Source organism: Lepidochelys kempii, chromosome 11 (genome assembly GCF_965140285.1).
Source record: "Lepidochelys kempii isolate rLepKem1 chromosome 11, rLepKem1.hap1, whole genome shotgun sequence".
Classification (NCBI taxonomy): Eukaryota; Metazoa; Chordata; order Testudines; family Cheloniidae; genus Lepidochelys; species Lepidochelys kempii.
In genome coordinates this window covers 2,590,112-2,607,509 of record NC_136390.1, presented here as the reverse complement: position 1 = coordinate 2,607,509, position 17,398 = coordinate 2,590,112, and the positions used below count along the sequence as shown (strand labels likewise).

Here is a 17,398-nt window from a genome sequence, read left to right as displayed (position 1 = left end):
TCGGTCATCTGTGTGTTAAACGAAACCCATTCCGCTCCGGAAGTTTAACTGTAAGGCATTTTTCCCAACCACTGAACCATATTTTTTTTTTTGGCTCTTTCCTATACCCACTCGTTTTCCAACATCCTTTTAAAAATGTGGGTGTGACTGGTTCTCCCCGGGGGCCACCTGGAACTGTAAGTTCATGAAATGTGCCCCCCTCCCTCAGTGTGGAGAGGAGTATACACAGCTTTCTACCCCAAATTATGACTCCTGCACATACTGGTTTTAGAGAAAGCAAAAATAAATTTATTAACTACAAAAGATAGATGTTAAGTGATTCTAAGGGGTAGCAAACAGATCAAAGCAGATTACCTTGCAAATAAACAAAAACACAATCTAAGCTTAATATACTAAAGAAGTTGGATATGAGTTGCAAATTCTCACCCTAACTGTTGGTTTAGGCAGTTTGCAGAGGTTCTTGAGGGCCAGCTGCACTTGCTTGCAGCTTAAAACCCCAAATATTCCTTTCACAGGCTAGAAACCCCTCTAGCCTGGGTTCAGCCCTTCCCCCCACATCCCGTTCAGTCCTTGTTTCTCAGATGTTTCCAGGAGTCTCCTTTGAGCGGGGAGTCAGTGAAGAACCATGATGATGTCACTCCCCTGCCTTATATAGCTTTTGCATATGGCGGGAATCCTTTGTCTCCAACTTTAGTTCCCACACCTTTCAGTGGAAAAACACTGGTATTCTATGATGCCTCTGTAGGGCCATAGCAGCCATGAGACAGAGGGTGTTTGTAATGTCCCCAGGAAGGCTCCCCAGTGGGATATTAGCATCTTCTAAGACCGATTGTTTTCCCTAATGGCCCTTCCCAGCCAGCCATCTAGACTGATTGCATTTTGCCTAGTGGGCATTCCCCAGATGTAAACACATTTGTAATAGATTCATAAACAACATTCCTAACTTCAGATACCAAAATGATACATGCACACAAATAGGATAATCCCATTTAGTAAATCACAACCTTTGCAATGAGATCTCACATGCCTTATCTTGCACAAAATACCCCATAGTTATACCAAAAGCATATAATATTATTACGGTGAAGAACTTGGGGCGTAAGGCCATAGTGGGCACCAGAACCGTATGCAATATGCCAGTATCTGTCTCGCGAGGGCTGCATGTAGATCTGTTACAATCACCTCTCTGATCCTATTCACCACTCCCCTCGCTGTACATCCCAGGATCACATTAGCTCTTTATGCCATAGCGTGGCTTTATTGACCGCACCCTGTTCTTTGGTGCCGGGAGCTGACCATGCTGCTCCCACTGGCTGCAGCATTAGAATATAATACAGCTTATGCTATATGGCCATCCCCTCATGGCCCCTGCTGCATGGACTGGGGACCACTCCGAACCTGGCTAGCGGAGCGCTCCCAGGGAAGGGGTCTCTCGGTCTGTCCTGCACGGGGGGCCGTTGAGCCAATCCACTAACCTCTGCAGCGCACCCAGCAGCCCTTTGCATAGCAAAGCTAACCCCAGCTGGCCAACGCTCCCACCCTCAGCCAGGACAGAGCCGGGCTCTGCTCATCAGCAGCTCTGCCTCCAGGCCGGCACCCAGAACGGGCAGATCTCCCTTCCTAGACGGGTGTAGCACAGATCTGAGGAGGGCTGCCCGTGAAAGGGGCGACTCCCGGCCATGTGCTGTGCTGACCTCAAATCATCTGCCAGGGACATCGGGATTTAAGGCACTGAGTGAACAAGGCTGGCCCAAGCCGCTAGCATCGTGGGAGGAGCACAAAGGGTTGACGCTGGCTGCACCCCCACTTCCCCTGCCCACACCCTGCCCTTTTGGCCATTCGCCTGGGGATTCTGATCAGCTGCCCTGCTCTGAGCCTGCTCTTCCCAGGAGGCGCTGGGAGCCGGCTCTGGGTTCAGCTGCTGCCCCCCGCTTCACCAGCACTGCCCTGGGGGAGCCAGAGTACTCCAACGCAGCGTTCTGCCCCATCCCGCCCCCCCTTACAGCACCTGTTCCAGCCTCTAGAATTAGGGGTGGTGACTTACAATGCTGCCTGCGGCCCCTTCCTGCAGCCCCAGTTCTGTTTCCTCCTGCAATAAGCGACTCTCTTACTAGAGACTATGAGCAACATACACAGCACGGTTCTTTGCAATTCCCCTTGTGCCATTCGCCTCCCCCCATCAAACGGTGTTATTTCAAGGCCCTTTGGCTTTCCGGCCTAGTCAAATATACAATACGGCAGCTTGATACAAAAACCTTTGCGTACCAAGAATAAAATAGATTGAATTAAGAAGAACAGAAACCTGTCAAAAGCCAGCCTGGGTCTCTCCTGTGTACACTTCACAGGCTGTAGCTAAGGAGATTAAAAAAAAAACAAAACAACTTAACATAAGGCTAGTTTAAGGCACGTAACAAACCAGAGACCAAAGCAGTATTGTTAACCCCAAAGATTTTTGTTGTACTGTTAAAAAAACCCCACTCTCAGACACAGGGTAACAACTGTGCTGGGAAAATACTGATGTCTAGGACGTGTAAAAAAAATTTCCCCTTGCATTGATCGCAGCCCCCTCTGCTTCTCCCCACTGGAGGGCGCTCTGCAGAACAGAAGGAGCTTGCACACCGGGGCTTGGATCGGAGCGAGGACCGAGCCCCTGTCTTTCTGCTCTTCTTTGAGTGGGTTTGGATCTGATGAAGGTGCTGCCCCTCTGCCGAGCTTTCCCCTCCCCTGTGGCATCTCACCTGGGTCCAAACAGCAGCTGGGGCTGACATGTCTCAAGCTTGATCTCAGGCAGCTCCAGGCAACTCAAATCATCCAGCAAATTATTTCGGAGTAACGCTGCTTGCCAGGCACGGGGCGGGATAGGTCAGGCTTACGTTAAGGTGAGAGACGGAAGCCTTGACCCGCCTGCTCTCTACCACAAGAGAAGTGAATTCACTTCAACATGTGGAGCGTGATGTCCAGAAATGCCCTCTCTCAGCTATTTTTGGGGAATATGAGGTGCCCCCTTGTCTTAGCAGGTAGTGCTGGCAGAGGGGCCGTGTGCGTGGGTCTGGGGGCAGGTGCCTTGCCTGGCACCGAGTTCTGAGGGCTGCTATGGGGATGAATTTGGTGCATTGACACATCCCTGGGGGCAGCGTGGGGAGCAAAGAAAGACGGGAGACCACGTGGGAGCACAGAGGGCAGCCGAGCAATTAACAGGGCAGGCAGAAATCTGCCAACGTTGGCTTCATTGCTGGGCAAAGCCTCATTACTGGGCTTCTCCAGGGCACAGTCTTGCCCACTACTCCTCTAGGCACAGACTGTGGGAATCCCACGCTGGGCTCCCCGGGGAAGGAGGGAAACCAGAGGCCATTGGCTGGGTGACACACGCCGGGGCAAGGAGGGAGAAAGGAACAGAAGCAGGAAGGAAGCAAGGTGTTCCCAGAGCACTCCTCGGCCCTGGGCCATGCCAGCCGGGAGCCCCCCTAGAGGCTTTATTTACAGCCCAGGAACCGCAGCAGGAACAAGAAGATGTAGACGATGTCCACGTAGATCTCCAGGGCGCCGAAGACGTACTCCTCGGGGCTGAGGTTGTACTCCTTGGTCCCTACCAGCACCTGGGTGTCGTAGGCTAGGAACTGGGGAGACCACAGACAGGGCGATGGGTCAGCCATGCCACTACAGATCCTCAGCCCCACGTACCTGAGCCAGGAGCTGCCTCCATCCTCCCCCACCCGCCCCAGGAATGCATCCGATGCAGCAGCCCACATAGGAGGCTCCCGGCTCAGCGACATTACTCACCAGGGTGAAGGCGATCGCAACCACGGCCGCAAACACCATGTGGACCCACTGAATCTACAGAAAGAGACTACAGGGTGTCAGGATTCTTGGGTTTGCATATCGTCTGAAAGAGCAACTCCAGCAACACAGCGCCCCCTTGCACAACTCGGGGCTCTAGGGTCAACACCAACGCAGAGGGGAGAGCACCCTCTACTGAGTCACCCACACGTCAACCAGATGCACTCGGGGTTTTCTCAGAAGTCTCCCATCCAAGCATCAACCAGGTGTAATTCTGCTCAGCTATGAAAGGTGGCAAGTTGCTCTCTCTTGTTTGAGCTCAAGGAGGTACAGCTTCAGGGTGGAGTGAAGAACAATGATCTGATTTTAGCTACCCACCCCTCCCAAATACCATGTCTGCACCACAGCTGCCTTTTAAGGTGGACCAAGTCTCCCAGGCAATACTTCCGCTGTCAGCAAAACATCCGCCAAAATCCCTGGCTGACCACAAGCTGTGGCTGAGTGCAGTTGGCTCAGGGACAGAGATTTACTTTGGGGTAAGTTGCTGAAGTGGGATCCATTTGAGAGATAAAGTTTTGGTAACTTCATTCACCCCCTGCCCAGAACTTGATGTGATCAGGGATGAAATCTCCCTGCTGCTGACATTCTGATTTGCCATAATTAGGTTTCAGAGTTAACATATCCCCTGTGTAAATGAGAGAGGTCACCCATCTGTCAGGGCTACTGCTTCAGGTTCTCTGCATACTCAGGCAGGTCACATGTGCCATGCTGGAAACGTTGTGCTTAAGTTCTGCAGATATGGATGGGGCCTGCAGAGGGCAGCATTGGTATCATGTTCTGGTCTGTCCCTGAATAGGTCTCCCCAAGTCCTCATGTTACAAGGAGCAGCCACTACTCACATATTTGTAGTAGAGGACGATGGCAGAGACTATCGAGGTCAGAAGGATGACGATCCCCAGCACACAGAACAGCCCGGTACACGATGTGAAATCCACCTGCCAGCGGGAGGAAGATAAGTCACTGAGAGACCCACAGAGCACAGCGGAACACAGTCATCCCGCTGCACCAGGATGGACTGACTTAAATCAAAGCCATGTTCATCACCGATTTTAACCATGATTTAAATCAGCAAGAGGGAAACCTTGATTTAAATCATTGATTGTAATCGTGATTTGCATTTGTACGTTGTAGTTACTGTCCTAAGGTCAATAGCTCATTGGTTGGCAACCATTAGAACAGGTAAACTTGCAACTAAATAGAGCTTTTACACTAAATTTGGTGCTTCTCTTTGCTAACCAGGAGGAGACACTAGATCTATACACATCTATTTAAACAGTTACGTAGCTTAACTTTTTACCAGATGATGATTACGTTGTGATTTGCATCAAGCTCTGTTTGGATGGAAATTCAAACAATAAAAATATAGAAAAACAGCGATTTTTTGGTCATTAAATAACACTACCTTAAAGGTGCTAGATATGTAAAAAAAAGTTGATCAAAACATGTTTTGCATTCAAAACTAACTGTTTTATTAAACAAAGGAAGTACTATCTGTAGTTAGTGAACTGAATTTATTGTTTCTAGTCACGGTGTCCTTCAAGATTTTAGAACTAGTAGATCTCGTCCTCTCGTACATGGTTTTTATTCAGAGATTGGAAGAGGAAAATGAACTTTCCTGCTTTTTCACTGCCCCCAGTTGGTTTCTTAACTTTGAATGAACCGAACTAGTTGAATAAACTGAAACGGAGAAAATGATCTGTCTACACCTGCGGAGGTAGCTACTGCTGTCAAAAGCTGGGTTAGCCCTTCAACAAACTCTAGTTCCAGGTGCTTAGCCAGTGACTTCCACCAGCTGAGTGGTGTGACGTTCTTTAAAACTTGGCAGGAAACAGGGGCTGCTTAATATTACTTTTTTGCATTTAATTTAAATGGTTTTAATAGATTAGAATAAGGTTAGGTCTTAAATTGCCAATTTCAAATTTAATTTTAAATATATTTTTATTTAAAAAAAATAAACCTGTATTTAATTTAAAATTTAAAAAATAGATTTTTTTAAATTAACCCCCACCCCACCCCCCACACAATAGATTTTTTATCTTCCCTGCACCGCACTCTGCTTCCCCTGCAGAAGGCACCATAACCTGGAGCAGCCTGAGGCACATCTGCTCCCCATGTTAGCACGGATCGGCTGCATCGGCTCTTTTCTGAGGGTGGGTGGCATGGGACGGATGTTGTGTGGCAGCCTGGGTAGCAAGGGTCAGCAGCACGCAGGGCAACGTGCTGCCCAGCTGGGATGCAGCCAGTGGGAGCCGCGCTGGGAAATGGCCACCCGGCCGGAAGGGACACCCCAAAGCGCTGGCCCTGGAGGGTCACTGACCCAGCTCTCTCCGGGCTGCCGCACGAGATCCAGGTTCGATTCCTGCTCTGTCACTCCCAGCGCTGGGTGCAGGCAGCACGGATCCCCAGGGGAAGGGGCTCTCTGCTCCAGCACTCCACGCTGCATGATGCAGCATCTGCTTTGTGCCCAGTCCCAGCCTATGCCGTGGGGGCCCTCAGGAGGGGAAATCCCCGGACTCCCACTGTCCCCGCTGCCCTGGACGGGCAGAAAGCCCATCGAGCCTTACCTTGGTCTGGAAGCAGAAGATGGTGACAATTATGGCCACTTTGGCAGTGAGCACCATGGCGATCAGGACTGCCATGGTGTCATACGTGCTGCACACAAAGGGTTAAAAGCAGGGGGGGGAGGTTTAAAAGCCATTCAATTATTTCCCACTTCACCCTCCGCATGCAACGGGGAGCTAAGAACCGGGGCTTGCTCCCCAGCAGTGCGATCCCATGGGCTCGGTGTTCGGTGTGTGATCCAACCCGGCACCCATGGGCCCTATAGAAAAGCCATCACAGGCAGCCTGCAGTTCTGTGACTCGCCCCCAGGAGGCGCCTGTTTCAGTCCAGGCTCCAGGGCGACTCCTTCAACCTGAGCTAAGCCAGGAGGATCCCTGAAGATGGAACCATGGTGGAGCTGGCTTTCCTCTCCGTCCGAGCCCACTTCCCCCGCAGGGCTAATGACCCCGACACGACAGGGCCGGGACGGTGCGTGGAGACCTGCAGCCGACACCGGACATCTCTATTCTCCCTATCTGCACTGCAAAAGACATTACCAAATACACCCACCTTGTCTCTCTAATTACCAGATAGAGTCAGCAGAAGGGGGAGAGGGCCAGGAGACATATTCAGTTTGCCCCAGTTTCAGCAGCCCTAGGCGTTGGCAATGACATGGCCAAACAGATTGGTGGTGATGGCTCAGCCCGGCTGTACCCCGTTCCAGGGACAGATCCTCCCTCTATTCTAGGGACCCACCCGAGATCCGAGATGACCAGGGCGAGTTGCTGATTGTCAAAGGGGAATTAAAAAGCTTTCCCCGTCCCCTCCTTTAAAACGATTCTAAATCCAAACTCGGCTCCCCATGCCAACAAAGACGTGATCGGTAGCTTCACACAAAATCTTTCCCCGTTATCTGCCAAGCCCTGCGCGAGGGGATCTGCTGCCAAGAGTCAGCGATGTAGCTACGACAGGACGGGGGGACATCTGGTGGCGGGGAAGGCAGGAAGCACTGCTCCTTCCATTAGAGAACCGACAGCCTGGAAGGGACCGTGAGAGGTCACCTAGTCCATCCCTGCGCTGAGGCAGGGCCAAGTAAACCCAGACCATCCCTGACAGGCGTTTGTCCGACCTGTTTTTAAAAACCTCCAATGATGGGGATCTCACTGTCTCCTTAGGCCACCTGTCACAGGGCTTAACTAGCCGTCCAGTTAGAAAGCTTTTCCTAAATCTCCCCTGCTGCAGATTAAATCGATTCCTTCTTGTCCTACTCTCAGTGGACATGAAGAATTGATCACTGTTCTCTTTATAACAGCCCTTGACATAGGTGAAGACCTATTATGCCCTGCCGCAGCCTTCTCATCTCTAGACTAAACATGCCCAATTCTTTCAACTTTTCCTCCCAGGTCAGGTTTTCTAAACCTCTTGTTTTTGTTGCTCTTCTCTGGACTGTCTCCTGTTTGTTCACACCTTTCTTAAAGTGCGGTGCTCAGACCTGGACGCAGCATTCCAGCTGAGGCCTACCAAGCGCTGAGCAGAGTCAGGCCCGTGTCTTACATACGACACCCCTGTTAATACGCCCCAGAACGAGTTTTGCCTTTTTCACGTCATAAAGACTCTTTCAATTTGTGATCCACTAGAGCCCTCAGATCCTTTTCAGCAGCACGACCGTCTAGCCGTTATTCCCCGCCTTCTGAAACAAAGAGTTGCTCCCGGCCAATTCTAAGAACCGACTGGACAGTCAATGTCCTGCCGTATTGTTGTTCCAAGAGATGTCGGGATAGGTAAAGTCCCCTGTTATCACCACGGCCTGGGCTTGGGATATGTCTTTGTTGTAAAAATGTATCATCTACCTCCTCCTTCTGATTTAAGGGCCTGTAGTAGACCCCTCCTTTGACGTCACCCTTGTTTTTCCCCCTGGCAGCTTCCCCCAGAGACTTTCAACAGGAATGCCTCTCACCTCCTCCTTCTGGACCTCAGAACTAGTGTGTACATTCTTACTATACAAAGCAACACCTCTGCCCTTTTTTCCCTGCTGGCCTTCCTGAACAAGAGGTCCCTTCTACCAATATTCCCACCATATGATTTATCTCCCCAAGACTCTGGGGTACCCATTCAGTCATAATTCTGTACGTGTGCACAGACTTTCAGGTCTGCCTCTTGATTCGCCATACCTTTTGCATTAGTGTACAGACAGCTAAGACGTGTGGCAGATTATCCCACGGTTTTCCCTCTTGCTTCTCCGATGGCCCTCTTGCAACTTCCCATATCCACCCCCAGATTCCAGCCTTTTGTCCAGGTCACCCGGTAGGAAGGTAAATCAGGGGTTTTCGAGGGGAGACACTGAGCTGGGGTCTTGGCAGGTAACAGAGGAAAAACCTGATTTGATCTGGATCTTTGTGATCAATGGCAAGTCTGCAGATGGGGCTGTTCTGGGATTGGCTTCCAAGAGCCTTTCTGAGACTCATTTACTACCAAAAACGTCTCTGTTCATTTTTAAGCAAGGGGGGTTGTCTCTATTCACAGTGATGTTAGTAGCCTGCTGGGCGTGTGCTTCACACCTCCCCCCTGCTGACAACAGGCGAACTCGGGGAAGGCAGAGGAGGGAAGGGGCTCAGAGGGGCTTTCCCCAGCTCCGCGGTACCTGGCGATGGTTCCCATCATGAAGGCCATGGCCAGCGTCTGCAGCAAACGAAAGGAAAGGGGGCGATTAGCCGTGGAGCCAGCCGCAGCGCGGGATCAAAGCATCGCGTCGGCTTCCCAGGTCCCCGCCGAGACATGGGGATTCACAGCAGGAGGCATGGAGGGGCACGTGGCCTGAGGGGGGTGTTTCAGGCAAAGGTGTGACCCTGAGGTAGGAGGGGGCCCATGGCATCACACACACACCCCCTATTTCTACCTCCATGCACGTGACCCCAGGCCCAATCGTAACCAGTGTTCAGCCATCAAAGCCTTCCCTTCGTTCCATCCCACTCCCCCCCCAGGGCCCTCCCCCACCCTGGGGCTGGGCCCCCTCCCAGGATCACTGCCCCCCCCCCGCCCCGCTATACAACCCAGTCCCACAGCCCCACTTACAAAGATGGCGAGCAGGATGAGGTTACAGGGGAAGCGTCTCCTGGGGGAAGTCAGGGAACACACAGGTCAGGGTGCAGGCAGTCAGAGCCCAGGGCGCTGCAGGCTGGGGGCGGGGGTCACGCAGGGGGGGTCGGGGTTTCTGGGGTGAGCGCAACGTGATGTCGCCTGGGGCGAGGGCACCGCTTTGGCCCAATGAGACTGCAGGCCACAGGGCGTCCCCGTGAAAACCAGCCCCCGCATCAGGGCAGGCCGCGGCCTGGATGGATGGGAATCGACCCTGGGGGGCAGCCTCGTCTCATCGCCCCTTGGGGATGGAGACAGAGCCCATTCTGGCCTCGGCCCCCTGCCTCAGTTACTCCCCCGCGACCCACTTCCTAGTGCCCAGGGGACTCGGAGCTGGGGCGCAGGCTCGGAGGGAGGGGCCGCCCTCTCTGATCCCCAGTGAAGGAGACACTCACCTGGGGCCCGGGCAGCAGGCCAGCACCAGGTAGCTGACCAGGAACACAGCGCTGGGGAGGGAGAGAGACAGAAGTTGGAACTCTTCCCAGCCCTGCTGCCCACCCGGAGCCGGGGCCGGTCGGAGCTGCGTGCAGGGCAGCAGAAGGGCCAAGGTTCATTTCTTATGTTTCACATCGCGCCTTGGCAGTAGGGAAGCATTACTCCCATTGCACAGAGGGGAAACTGAGGCACAGAGCTGGGAAACAGCTCCTCTGAGGTCAGATGATGGGGTAGAGCCAGTATGAGCAGACAGCTCCAACAGGTTCATGCTCCAACCATTAGACAACGTTCCCTCTGTAAACCCTAACCTTTGTGCTTTAACTGATACAGTGACATGACCAGTCATTATTGCTCGAAGAACCAGAGTTCCCACCCGAGACCAGATCTCAGCTGGAACGGGGCTGTCACAGAGTTTTATGCATGTAGTTTCCTTGTATTTTGTCTTAAAGAAAGCAAGCTGTGATTAACTGCCCCTCTCCCTCCCCGAGCCACCAGGGGCTGGAGGCGGTGCCCACACAGCGCCCTCTGCCTCTGGTGTGGGGCACCAGCGCCTCGTGGCACTCAGCAGGGAGCGCACTGACCGAGCGGTGGCGACTCTGCCAGCTCTCGCAGGGCGGCACAGGAACCCAGCCAAAGGGCAGCTGGGCCCGGGATGAGCAGGGAGGGGAGTTGGCAAAGTTGGCAGAGTGATACTTACTAAGAGGAGTAGTACACAATAACATTCCCCTGCACAAAGGCGCGGACGGGGGAGCTGCGAAGAGGGAGAAGAGCGTGAGATCGGTTCCTGGCTCCACCCGTCACCACGTGGCCCCTTCCCTGCTCCCCCGTGGTCTCCACCCCCCCAGTGTTCACAGCGTGGGCCCCAGCGAGCAGCAGACTGACCCAAGGGAAAGCTTGGAAGTGAGATGCTCCCTGCTCGTCATCACCCCCAAGCCGTTGCCTGCCCCCTACATAGCACAGACCCGCTGTGGGGTCCCCAGCCCAGGAGCAAGGACAGGGCTTTAACCCTGCCCTGCTCTGTGCTCAGCTCCCCAGACAGACCCGCCAGGATCCATCCGGACTCCTGCCAGGGCAGGGCAGGGTCACCCCACACAGCCCATCCCACAGGGCTGCACTCAGCCTGGCTTTAAACAGCCCCAGAGTGGGGCTCCCCATCCCTTGTGAGACAGTGCTCATCTCCATCCCGGAGGCAAGGCTCTGGCTCCTCCCTTCAGTGGGGGGACGGGGCACTGGGGGCAGACGTCTTTGTTCCTCCGGAGAGTCCCTGGGATGTCCCAGCTCCTGGGGCCCCGTGGAGCAGGGACCAGCCCCTGGGACAGCAGCAGCTGGGGGCTGGCGGCAAGGGCAGGGCTCAGGACAAGGTGAGACTCACACGAAGGTGAACACGGCGATGATGCCCACCGTCACCAGCAGCTGGACTGAGATGATGGTGTAGACCTGAAAGAGGCAGGCACAGAAAGGTCACCTGTGGGCACCTGCCCTGCTCCCCCACAGGGCACAGGCAGGCCCAGAGGGGTCACCCACGGGCAAAGGCCCTCCTCCCCTGCAGGACAAAGCAGTCAGGAGGGGTCACCCGCGGGCACCGGCCCAGCTCCCCCACAGGGCACAGGCAGGCACAGAGGGGTCACTCACGGGGCACCAGCCCAGCTCCCTGCACAGACACACCAAGGCGGCCCCGAGGCGTCATTGCCCCCAGCTGCCCAGCACCCCAGGTGCGATGGAGCCGCTGGCTCTCAGTCCCGCTCCTGATGGACTCGGAGCTAGCCCCTGCCATGCCCCAAATGGCAGCTGGGCAGGGTGCCAGGGACTGGGTGGGCCATGGAGATCGAGTCCCTTGTCGTCCCGAGGGTGGGCAGCTCCTACCAAGGCTCCCATCCAACGGGCTCCAGGTGTCATGAGCCTGACGCTGCCCGTAGCCGCTGGCCTCGCCACACGGACACAGGCCCCCGGCCCCGCACTGGTACCCAGGCTTGCCCTGCCGGCCGCAGCCTGTTCCTGGGGGCCAGAGTCTGGAGGGGGACACCCCCTTCCCACCCATCCCCCCGGCTCCTGCACCCTGCACCCCTGGGGGCCGGGCAGCCTGGCTCCTTCTGGAGTTACCTTACGGATGAAGGCGTGTCGCACTCTCTTGTCGTCCCAGTCAATAGTCCTGACGACGTCATCCCCCAAGCTGGTGAGGATGCAGATGTTCCCTGTGGGGAGACCGGTGTCCCCGGAAGAACGGAAGGGGAACCAAGAACCTTCAGTGCCTGAACACTGGCATTGCTTGGGGGCATCGGCTCTCCTGGGCCCCTGCTGACTTGTCATGTGTCGGGGGCTGCCCCGCCCGAGCATCAGGTCCCTCCCCAACCGTCTCTCCCCACGAGCGGGCTGCCCCGTGGGACGTCCCAGCCCAACGGCCCCTCGGCACCAGCAAGTGTCTCGCTGGCAGCATGGCCGAGAGGGCCGGGCCCAGACAGGAGACGCCGGCCTGGTACCCGGCAGGGTGAGGCCAGGGGTGCACACGGCACAAGGAAGTAACCGTCCCCGCTCTCTAGCGGCACCGTCTCCTTCCCCCCTCCCGCCCCCGGGCTCGGCCCATCAGTTGAGTGTTTCCGAGTGCCCTCCCCTCCTCCATCAGACCCCACCTCCTTCTGGCCGGGACCATTTCTGTGCAGCCACATACGGGGCCAGGCTGTGGCTGCCCCTGTCACCGCAGGGCTCAGCCAGGGCCCTCGGGTGGGGGAGAGGAATGGAACAGATTGTTCTCTGCACAGCGGCCATTGTCCCCTGGATTATCCCCCAGCAGCTTGGGGGTGTTTCCCCAATTCCCTCTCCCAAACCCTGCAGTTTCAGAGGCTGCCCCACGGTCTTGCCAGCTCCCAAATCCACGGGTCGAGGTGATCTGATCCCACTGCAGCTGGCTGTCGGGCCTGGCTGGTGCCAAGCTCAGCCCAGCTTTTACACCTGGAGGAATTGTGCGCCACTGCTCGGGCGCAGCATTCATGTCCCCTGCAGATTTCTTTTTTCTCCCCAGAAAATACTGCCAGAGAGGCCCTGCAGTTATGCCTTTCGCCCACTAGGGGCTGCTGTGGCAGCAGAACAAAGGGCATCTGGCTCACCAGCTGTAGCAGTCAACAGCCGATAGGGAGGAGAGGCCACGTTCCTTATAGCGCCCTGCCTGTAGGGCCAGGTGAATAGGCACAGGATGTGGGTGGGACACAGACAGAGCGGGGCACACAGGGCTGCTGGGGGATCACACAGACTGGGGTTCAGAAGGGCTAGTCGAGGGGGACAGACTCGGGCAGGGGCTGAATGGAAGTGAGGGTGCAGGGACACATGGGGACTGGGTAGATGCACCTGACTGAATGGGAGAGGTTAGGGGTCAGGCAGGGTCTGCATGGGGGAGGTTCCCCAACTCCCTAACAATCCCCACCCCCCCAAAAAAAACTGCCTATACTTCTCCAACCCACACCCAACAACCCTCCAAGTTCACTCCCAGGCTCCTTTCCTCTCCCTCAGCCCCTCCATTACTCCTGACTCCCCCAAGCCTTTGCACTGCTTCTGAGGGGAGCAGGAAATATGGTTCTGTATTATAGTTTAAATGAATTATTACTCAGAATTCTGTATTAATAAGCCTAGGAAGGAATCTATTTGTCAAAAAATATTTCTTGAATCTTTTTTGTCATCTGTATTGTTACACACATACTTGTGGACAGGTATTTTGAAATAAATTACCAAAATAATTGAAATTGGCATGGATTGTACTGTGTTATATTGACAAATAAAATATACAGAATTTTAAAATACCGGGCACAGAATTTTTAATATTTTGGCTCAGAATTCCCCCAGGAGTAAGCTTTGATGTGACAGGACTGAAGATTGGAATGTTTTGCCTTTTACTGGGACATCTCCCCTCTATCAGATCTGGGGGGAGCGACATATCGGAGCCCATCCGTCCCAGGGGGTCAAAGAAATCCCTTCCTAACACCCCACTCACACCAGGCCCCGCAGAGCCCAAGTCACCGTATCCATTACCCTGCCCTTCCAGAGACCCCTTCCCTTCACCCCACCATCTCCTCTGCCTTGCACTCCTCAAGTCCCACATGGGCACTGCTACCCTGATGGCATGTCTGGCCCCATCCCTGAGAGCACAATCCAGCCCATTGTTACTCTCTTTGCCCCGGTCCCTGGGGTGACCTGCTTCTGTGCAGAACGGGACCAAGAGCAACTGGAACCAGGGGTGGACCCTTCTCTCTTTCAGCACGTTGATGGCCCAGTGGGTTTACTCTAAACTCAGAAGCAGTAAGCTGGTCTCTGGGGATGGGGCCAGATGGGCCATCAGTGGGTTTCTGCACCGTGCCCCCTATTGTGAATGCTCAGCTTACCTTGGTTCATCGGGAGTGTTGACATGGGGGGTACTGGGACACCTGGGTGGGGATATCCTCCTGGCTGTGGGTAGCCCCCAGGATACCCTCCGGGCTGCGGGTAGCTCCCGGGATAGGGTGCAGGTTGCGGGTAGCCCCCGGGATAGGCTCCGGGCTGCGGATGGCCCCCAGGCTGCGGGGGGTAGAGGGGATTCTTGTCATCGTAGGGCGGGGGAGCACTGGGGTACGACATGGGGACTCCCAAAGGCTCAGGCTGGCTCTCAAGCAGCTGGAGACAGAGGGAGAGAAAAATCTTCCATTATTGTCTGCGCAATTCATGGACCCTTAGCCAAAACTCACGACGCTGGGCCACGGCAGCTCTGTGCACTGGAGTCCAGCTCGGGGCAGACCCACTGGCCAGAGCCCTCGTCCCAAGATGGCCAGAGTGATATTTCTGCCTGGTCAATAAAGACTATTATTGACCTCAAAAGAGACCCAGCGCAAGGCAGATCCTGGTAACCAAAGAGTCAGTTAGGTGGGTGGGTCTTAAATGCCAACAATCATCTAAGTAATTTTGGCCCCGGGGCCCCAGGCAGCAAATCGCTCTCCCCAAGTCCTTCCGGGGTCCAGATCAAGTGATCTCTCCATGCAGCACCGGGGCAGCAATTCTGTGACATCCCAGCCAGCGAGCCAGGGTTGGGAGAGACAGGGCCATGGAGCCAGCTCACAGGAACCCTGGCACCAATGGCCCCAAATCCCTTCTACTGGCTTCGTGTCACAAGAGGTCAGGAGCCCTTTAAACCCTCCTCACTGCAGCCGGACACAGACAGGAGCCTGACAACAGAGGTGGCATTTTTGACAGGGGCCCAATCCTGTTGCCATTAAAATCCAGGGGAGTCGGGCCAGAGATCAAACAGGAGCCGGATCGGGCTATGCCCTAAGCTGGAACCCCAGCTGGTACATTTCAGCACCCTCAGACAACTGCGGTGTCATTTGACTGCATTCAAGGGGAATTTCACCTGCCCAGAGATCACGCTACGGTTCTTCCTATATTTCATCGCACTTTGTTGCAAAGGGGGTCACACCCTGACAAGAGTCAGGTCAGGCCAGAAAGAGGCAACAGCCCCTGATCAGTCACAGAGTAGCCAAATGGTTGGCCAGTGACAGAGGCCACGGGCTTTTGGGTCACAGATTCTGGTCACGTTTGAGAGGCGTATACAGGGCTGGTAGATGATCGGTCAATTGTTACAGACTCCAGCGGGTCAATAGGTTGCTTATCCCCCATCTGCAGCACCTTCTATCGCGGGGCTTGAAACATCTGCAGCCGATGCCACTCACCATGGCAGCCTCTGTTCCTTATATACTAACCCGTTATAAGTGGAACCTGAACGGGAAGCAGGACCCAGATTCCACCCTGTGACAGTCCAGGCTTCGGACACCCCCCAGTCAACCAGTGCACAGAAGCTCTAGGGACTGTCGGACAATCCAGGTGTTGGATCATCCAGGCAGTTTGCAGTGTGAAGCCTGGACGCTGGCAGACATGGCCCCGTGTGGGACCTCAGGGGGTCTGGGACAATCCAGCCAGGGGCTCTGCAGGCATGAAATGCCGAGCGGGGATCTCTGATCTGTTTCCCCAAAGACCCAAGCGCACTGTTCCAGCAGCCGTCACTCGGGCAGCGCTCACACTGGCAGCCCGAGGGCAGGATGGGGCCTGTGGTGAGAACTTGCATGACGAAGCTGGGCACAGCTCGCGTGGAGGGATAGCTCATGCTGCCTGGCTCTCCCCTGCCAGCTCCCCATGCGGGCAATCTAACCCCTCCGGCAGGATCCCCGGGACCGGGCAAAACCTCTACCCGTGCCTGCCCTCATCACTACCAGAAGTGGCCTCCATCCTGCACAGGAGGTATCTTGGTTTTTTGTTGTTTTTTTTTTGGGGGCGGGGTTGGTTGCCCATGTGCCTTTCCTGACAGTCCACGGGTGGGGGGGGGGCAATCCCTAAGAAATCCATCCTACTCCGACCAGGCCATATAGCAGCGCACAGCCCAGCACAGAGGGGACAATCAGAGACATAAAAGCAAAAGGGACGAGACACTAACGGAGAAAGAAGTGTGTGTGGGGGGGGGAGACTTGATTGGGAGCAGGAAGGAAAGGGTTAATCAGTAACCCCTCCCCAAGCCAATTCCACCCCGCTGTCTAAGTCTCTTACTTGTTCTCCCCCTGGGGGCGGCAGGGGCCCTGACTCCGAGGGGGCTGGCTGGCTCCCCGGTCTGGAAAGCGCCGGGGCTCCCGGCAGATTCGGTGCTGGTCCGGTCTCACTCCGGATTCCGCTCGCTGCCTGACCCACGCAGCAGGGTGTTGGAGCACTTGGCAAGCTCCCTTCCCGAGAAAGGTGGGGACGCAGCAGAGAGTCCCGGGCGCTATGTACGCTCGCTCGCTCGCTCCCCGGACTCCTAAACCGAATCGCTTTCGTTTCAGATGGTGCCCCCGCCCCCTTCACTGGCCGAGGATGCGCTGCTCCGATTTGTCATTGGCCCGGCGCGCTGCTCGTCCGGATCAAACCGTGTTGCAGTCGCCCTGTTAGCCCCCAGCAGCGATTGCGAGTTCGTGTCCGCAGCCCTGACTTGGCGAGCACGGTGGGATGGGGGCAGGGCACAGAGCCCGGCTGGCCAGCACCGCTGCGGCTGGGTTGCCCTCGCCCCTGAGAGCTGACGCCAAGGAGCTGGGCTGGGGGGCTGCACCCTGCTCCTGGCTAGGAAACTTGGTATCCCCATCGCACACTTCAGGGTGAACACAGAGTGCTGCAGAATACAACCAAGCTACGCCCCGAGCCTGCTAGCTGATCACAAACACCGCTCTCTGATTATGAGCGGTGTAAGACAGGCAATCTAACAACACAGGGAATGAACACACACAATGCAGCATCCTGCTCAAACCTGAGGACAAGGGGAGGCTAACCGGCACCGGGCAGCCTGCTCCGGGCGCCCACCTGTCGATCACACAAAGAGGCACAGCTGAGAAGACACCCGCAGGGTGGAGGGTTACACAGATGACGGGCTTCACCTCTGGACCAGAGAGCCCGGGGGCTGATGGCCTTTCTGTAGCAG

The 17,398-nt window shown here is 55.4% G+C and overlaps 1 protein-coding gene across 1 annotated transcript; it reads right to left on the bottom strand.

Moving 5' to 3' along the window:
* Positions 1-265: 265 nt before the first annotated feature.
* LOC140895394 (protein lifeguard 3) lies at positions 266-16,740 on the bottom strand. Its single transcript, XM_073304941.2, has 12 exons — positions 16,501-16,740; positions 14,316-14,583; positions 12,049-12,140; positions 11,321-11,385; positions 10,646-10,699; positions 9,909-9,959; positions 9,451-9,490; positions 9,020-9,057; positions 6,402-6,489; positions 4,677-4,772; positions 3,781-3,834; positions 266-3,617 (listed from the first exon to the last, which is right to left on the bottom strand). Exons 2-12 carry the CDS (start codon positions 14,545-14,547, stop codon positions 3,474-3,476), a joined length of 954 nt encoding a protein of 317 aa, XP_073161042.1. The 5' UTR covers positions 14,548-14,583; positions 16,501-16,740; the 3' UTR covers positions 266-3,473.
* Positions 16,741-17,398: the final 658 nt, after the last annotated feature.

Coding starts and splice junctions, on each gene's coding strand:
- LOC140895394 (XM_073304941.2), bottom strand. CDS start 14,547: ATGTCGTACCCCAGTGCTCCCCCGCCCTACGATGACAAGAATCCCCTC. Junction 11,386..12,048: donor GACACGCCTTCATCCGTAAG/GTAACTCCAGAA, acceptor TGCCTCTTTCAG/GTCTACACCATCATCTCAGT. Junction 3,618..3,780: donor TTGCGATCGCCTTCACCCTG/GTGAGTAATGTC, acceptor TGGTCTCCCCAG/TTCCTAGCCTACGACACCCA.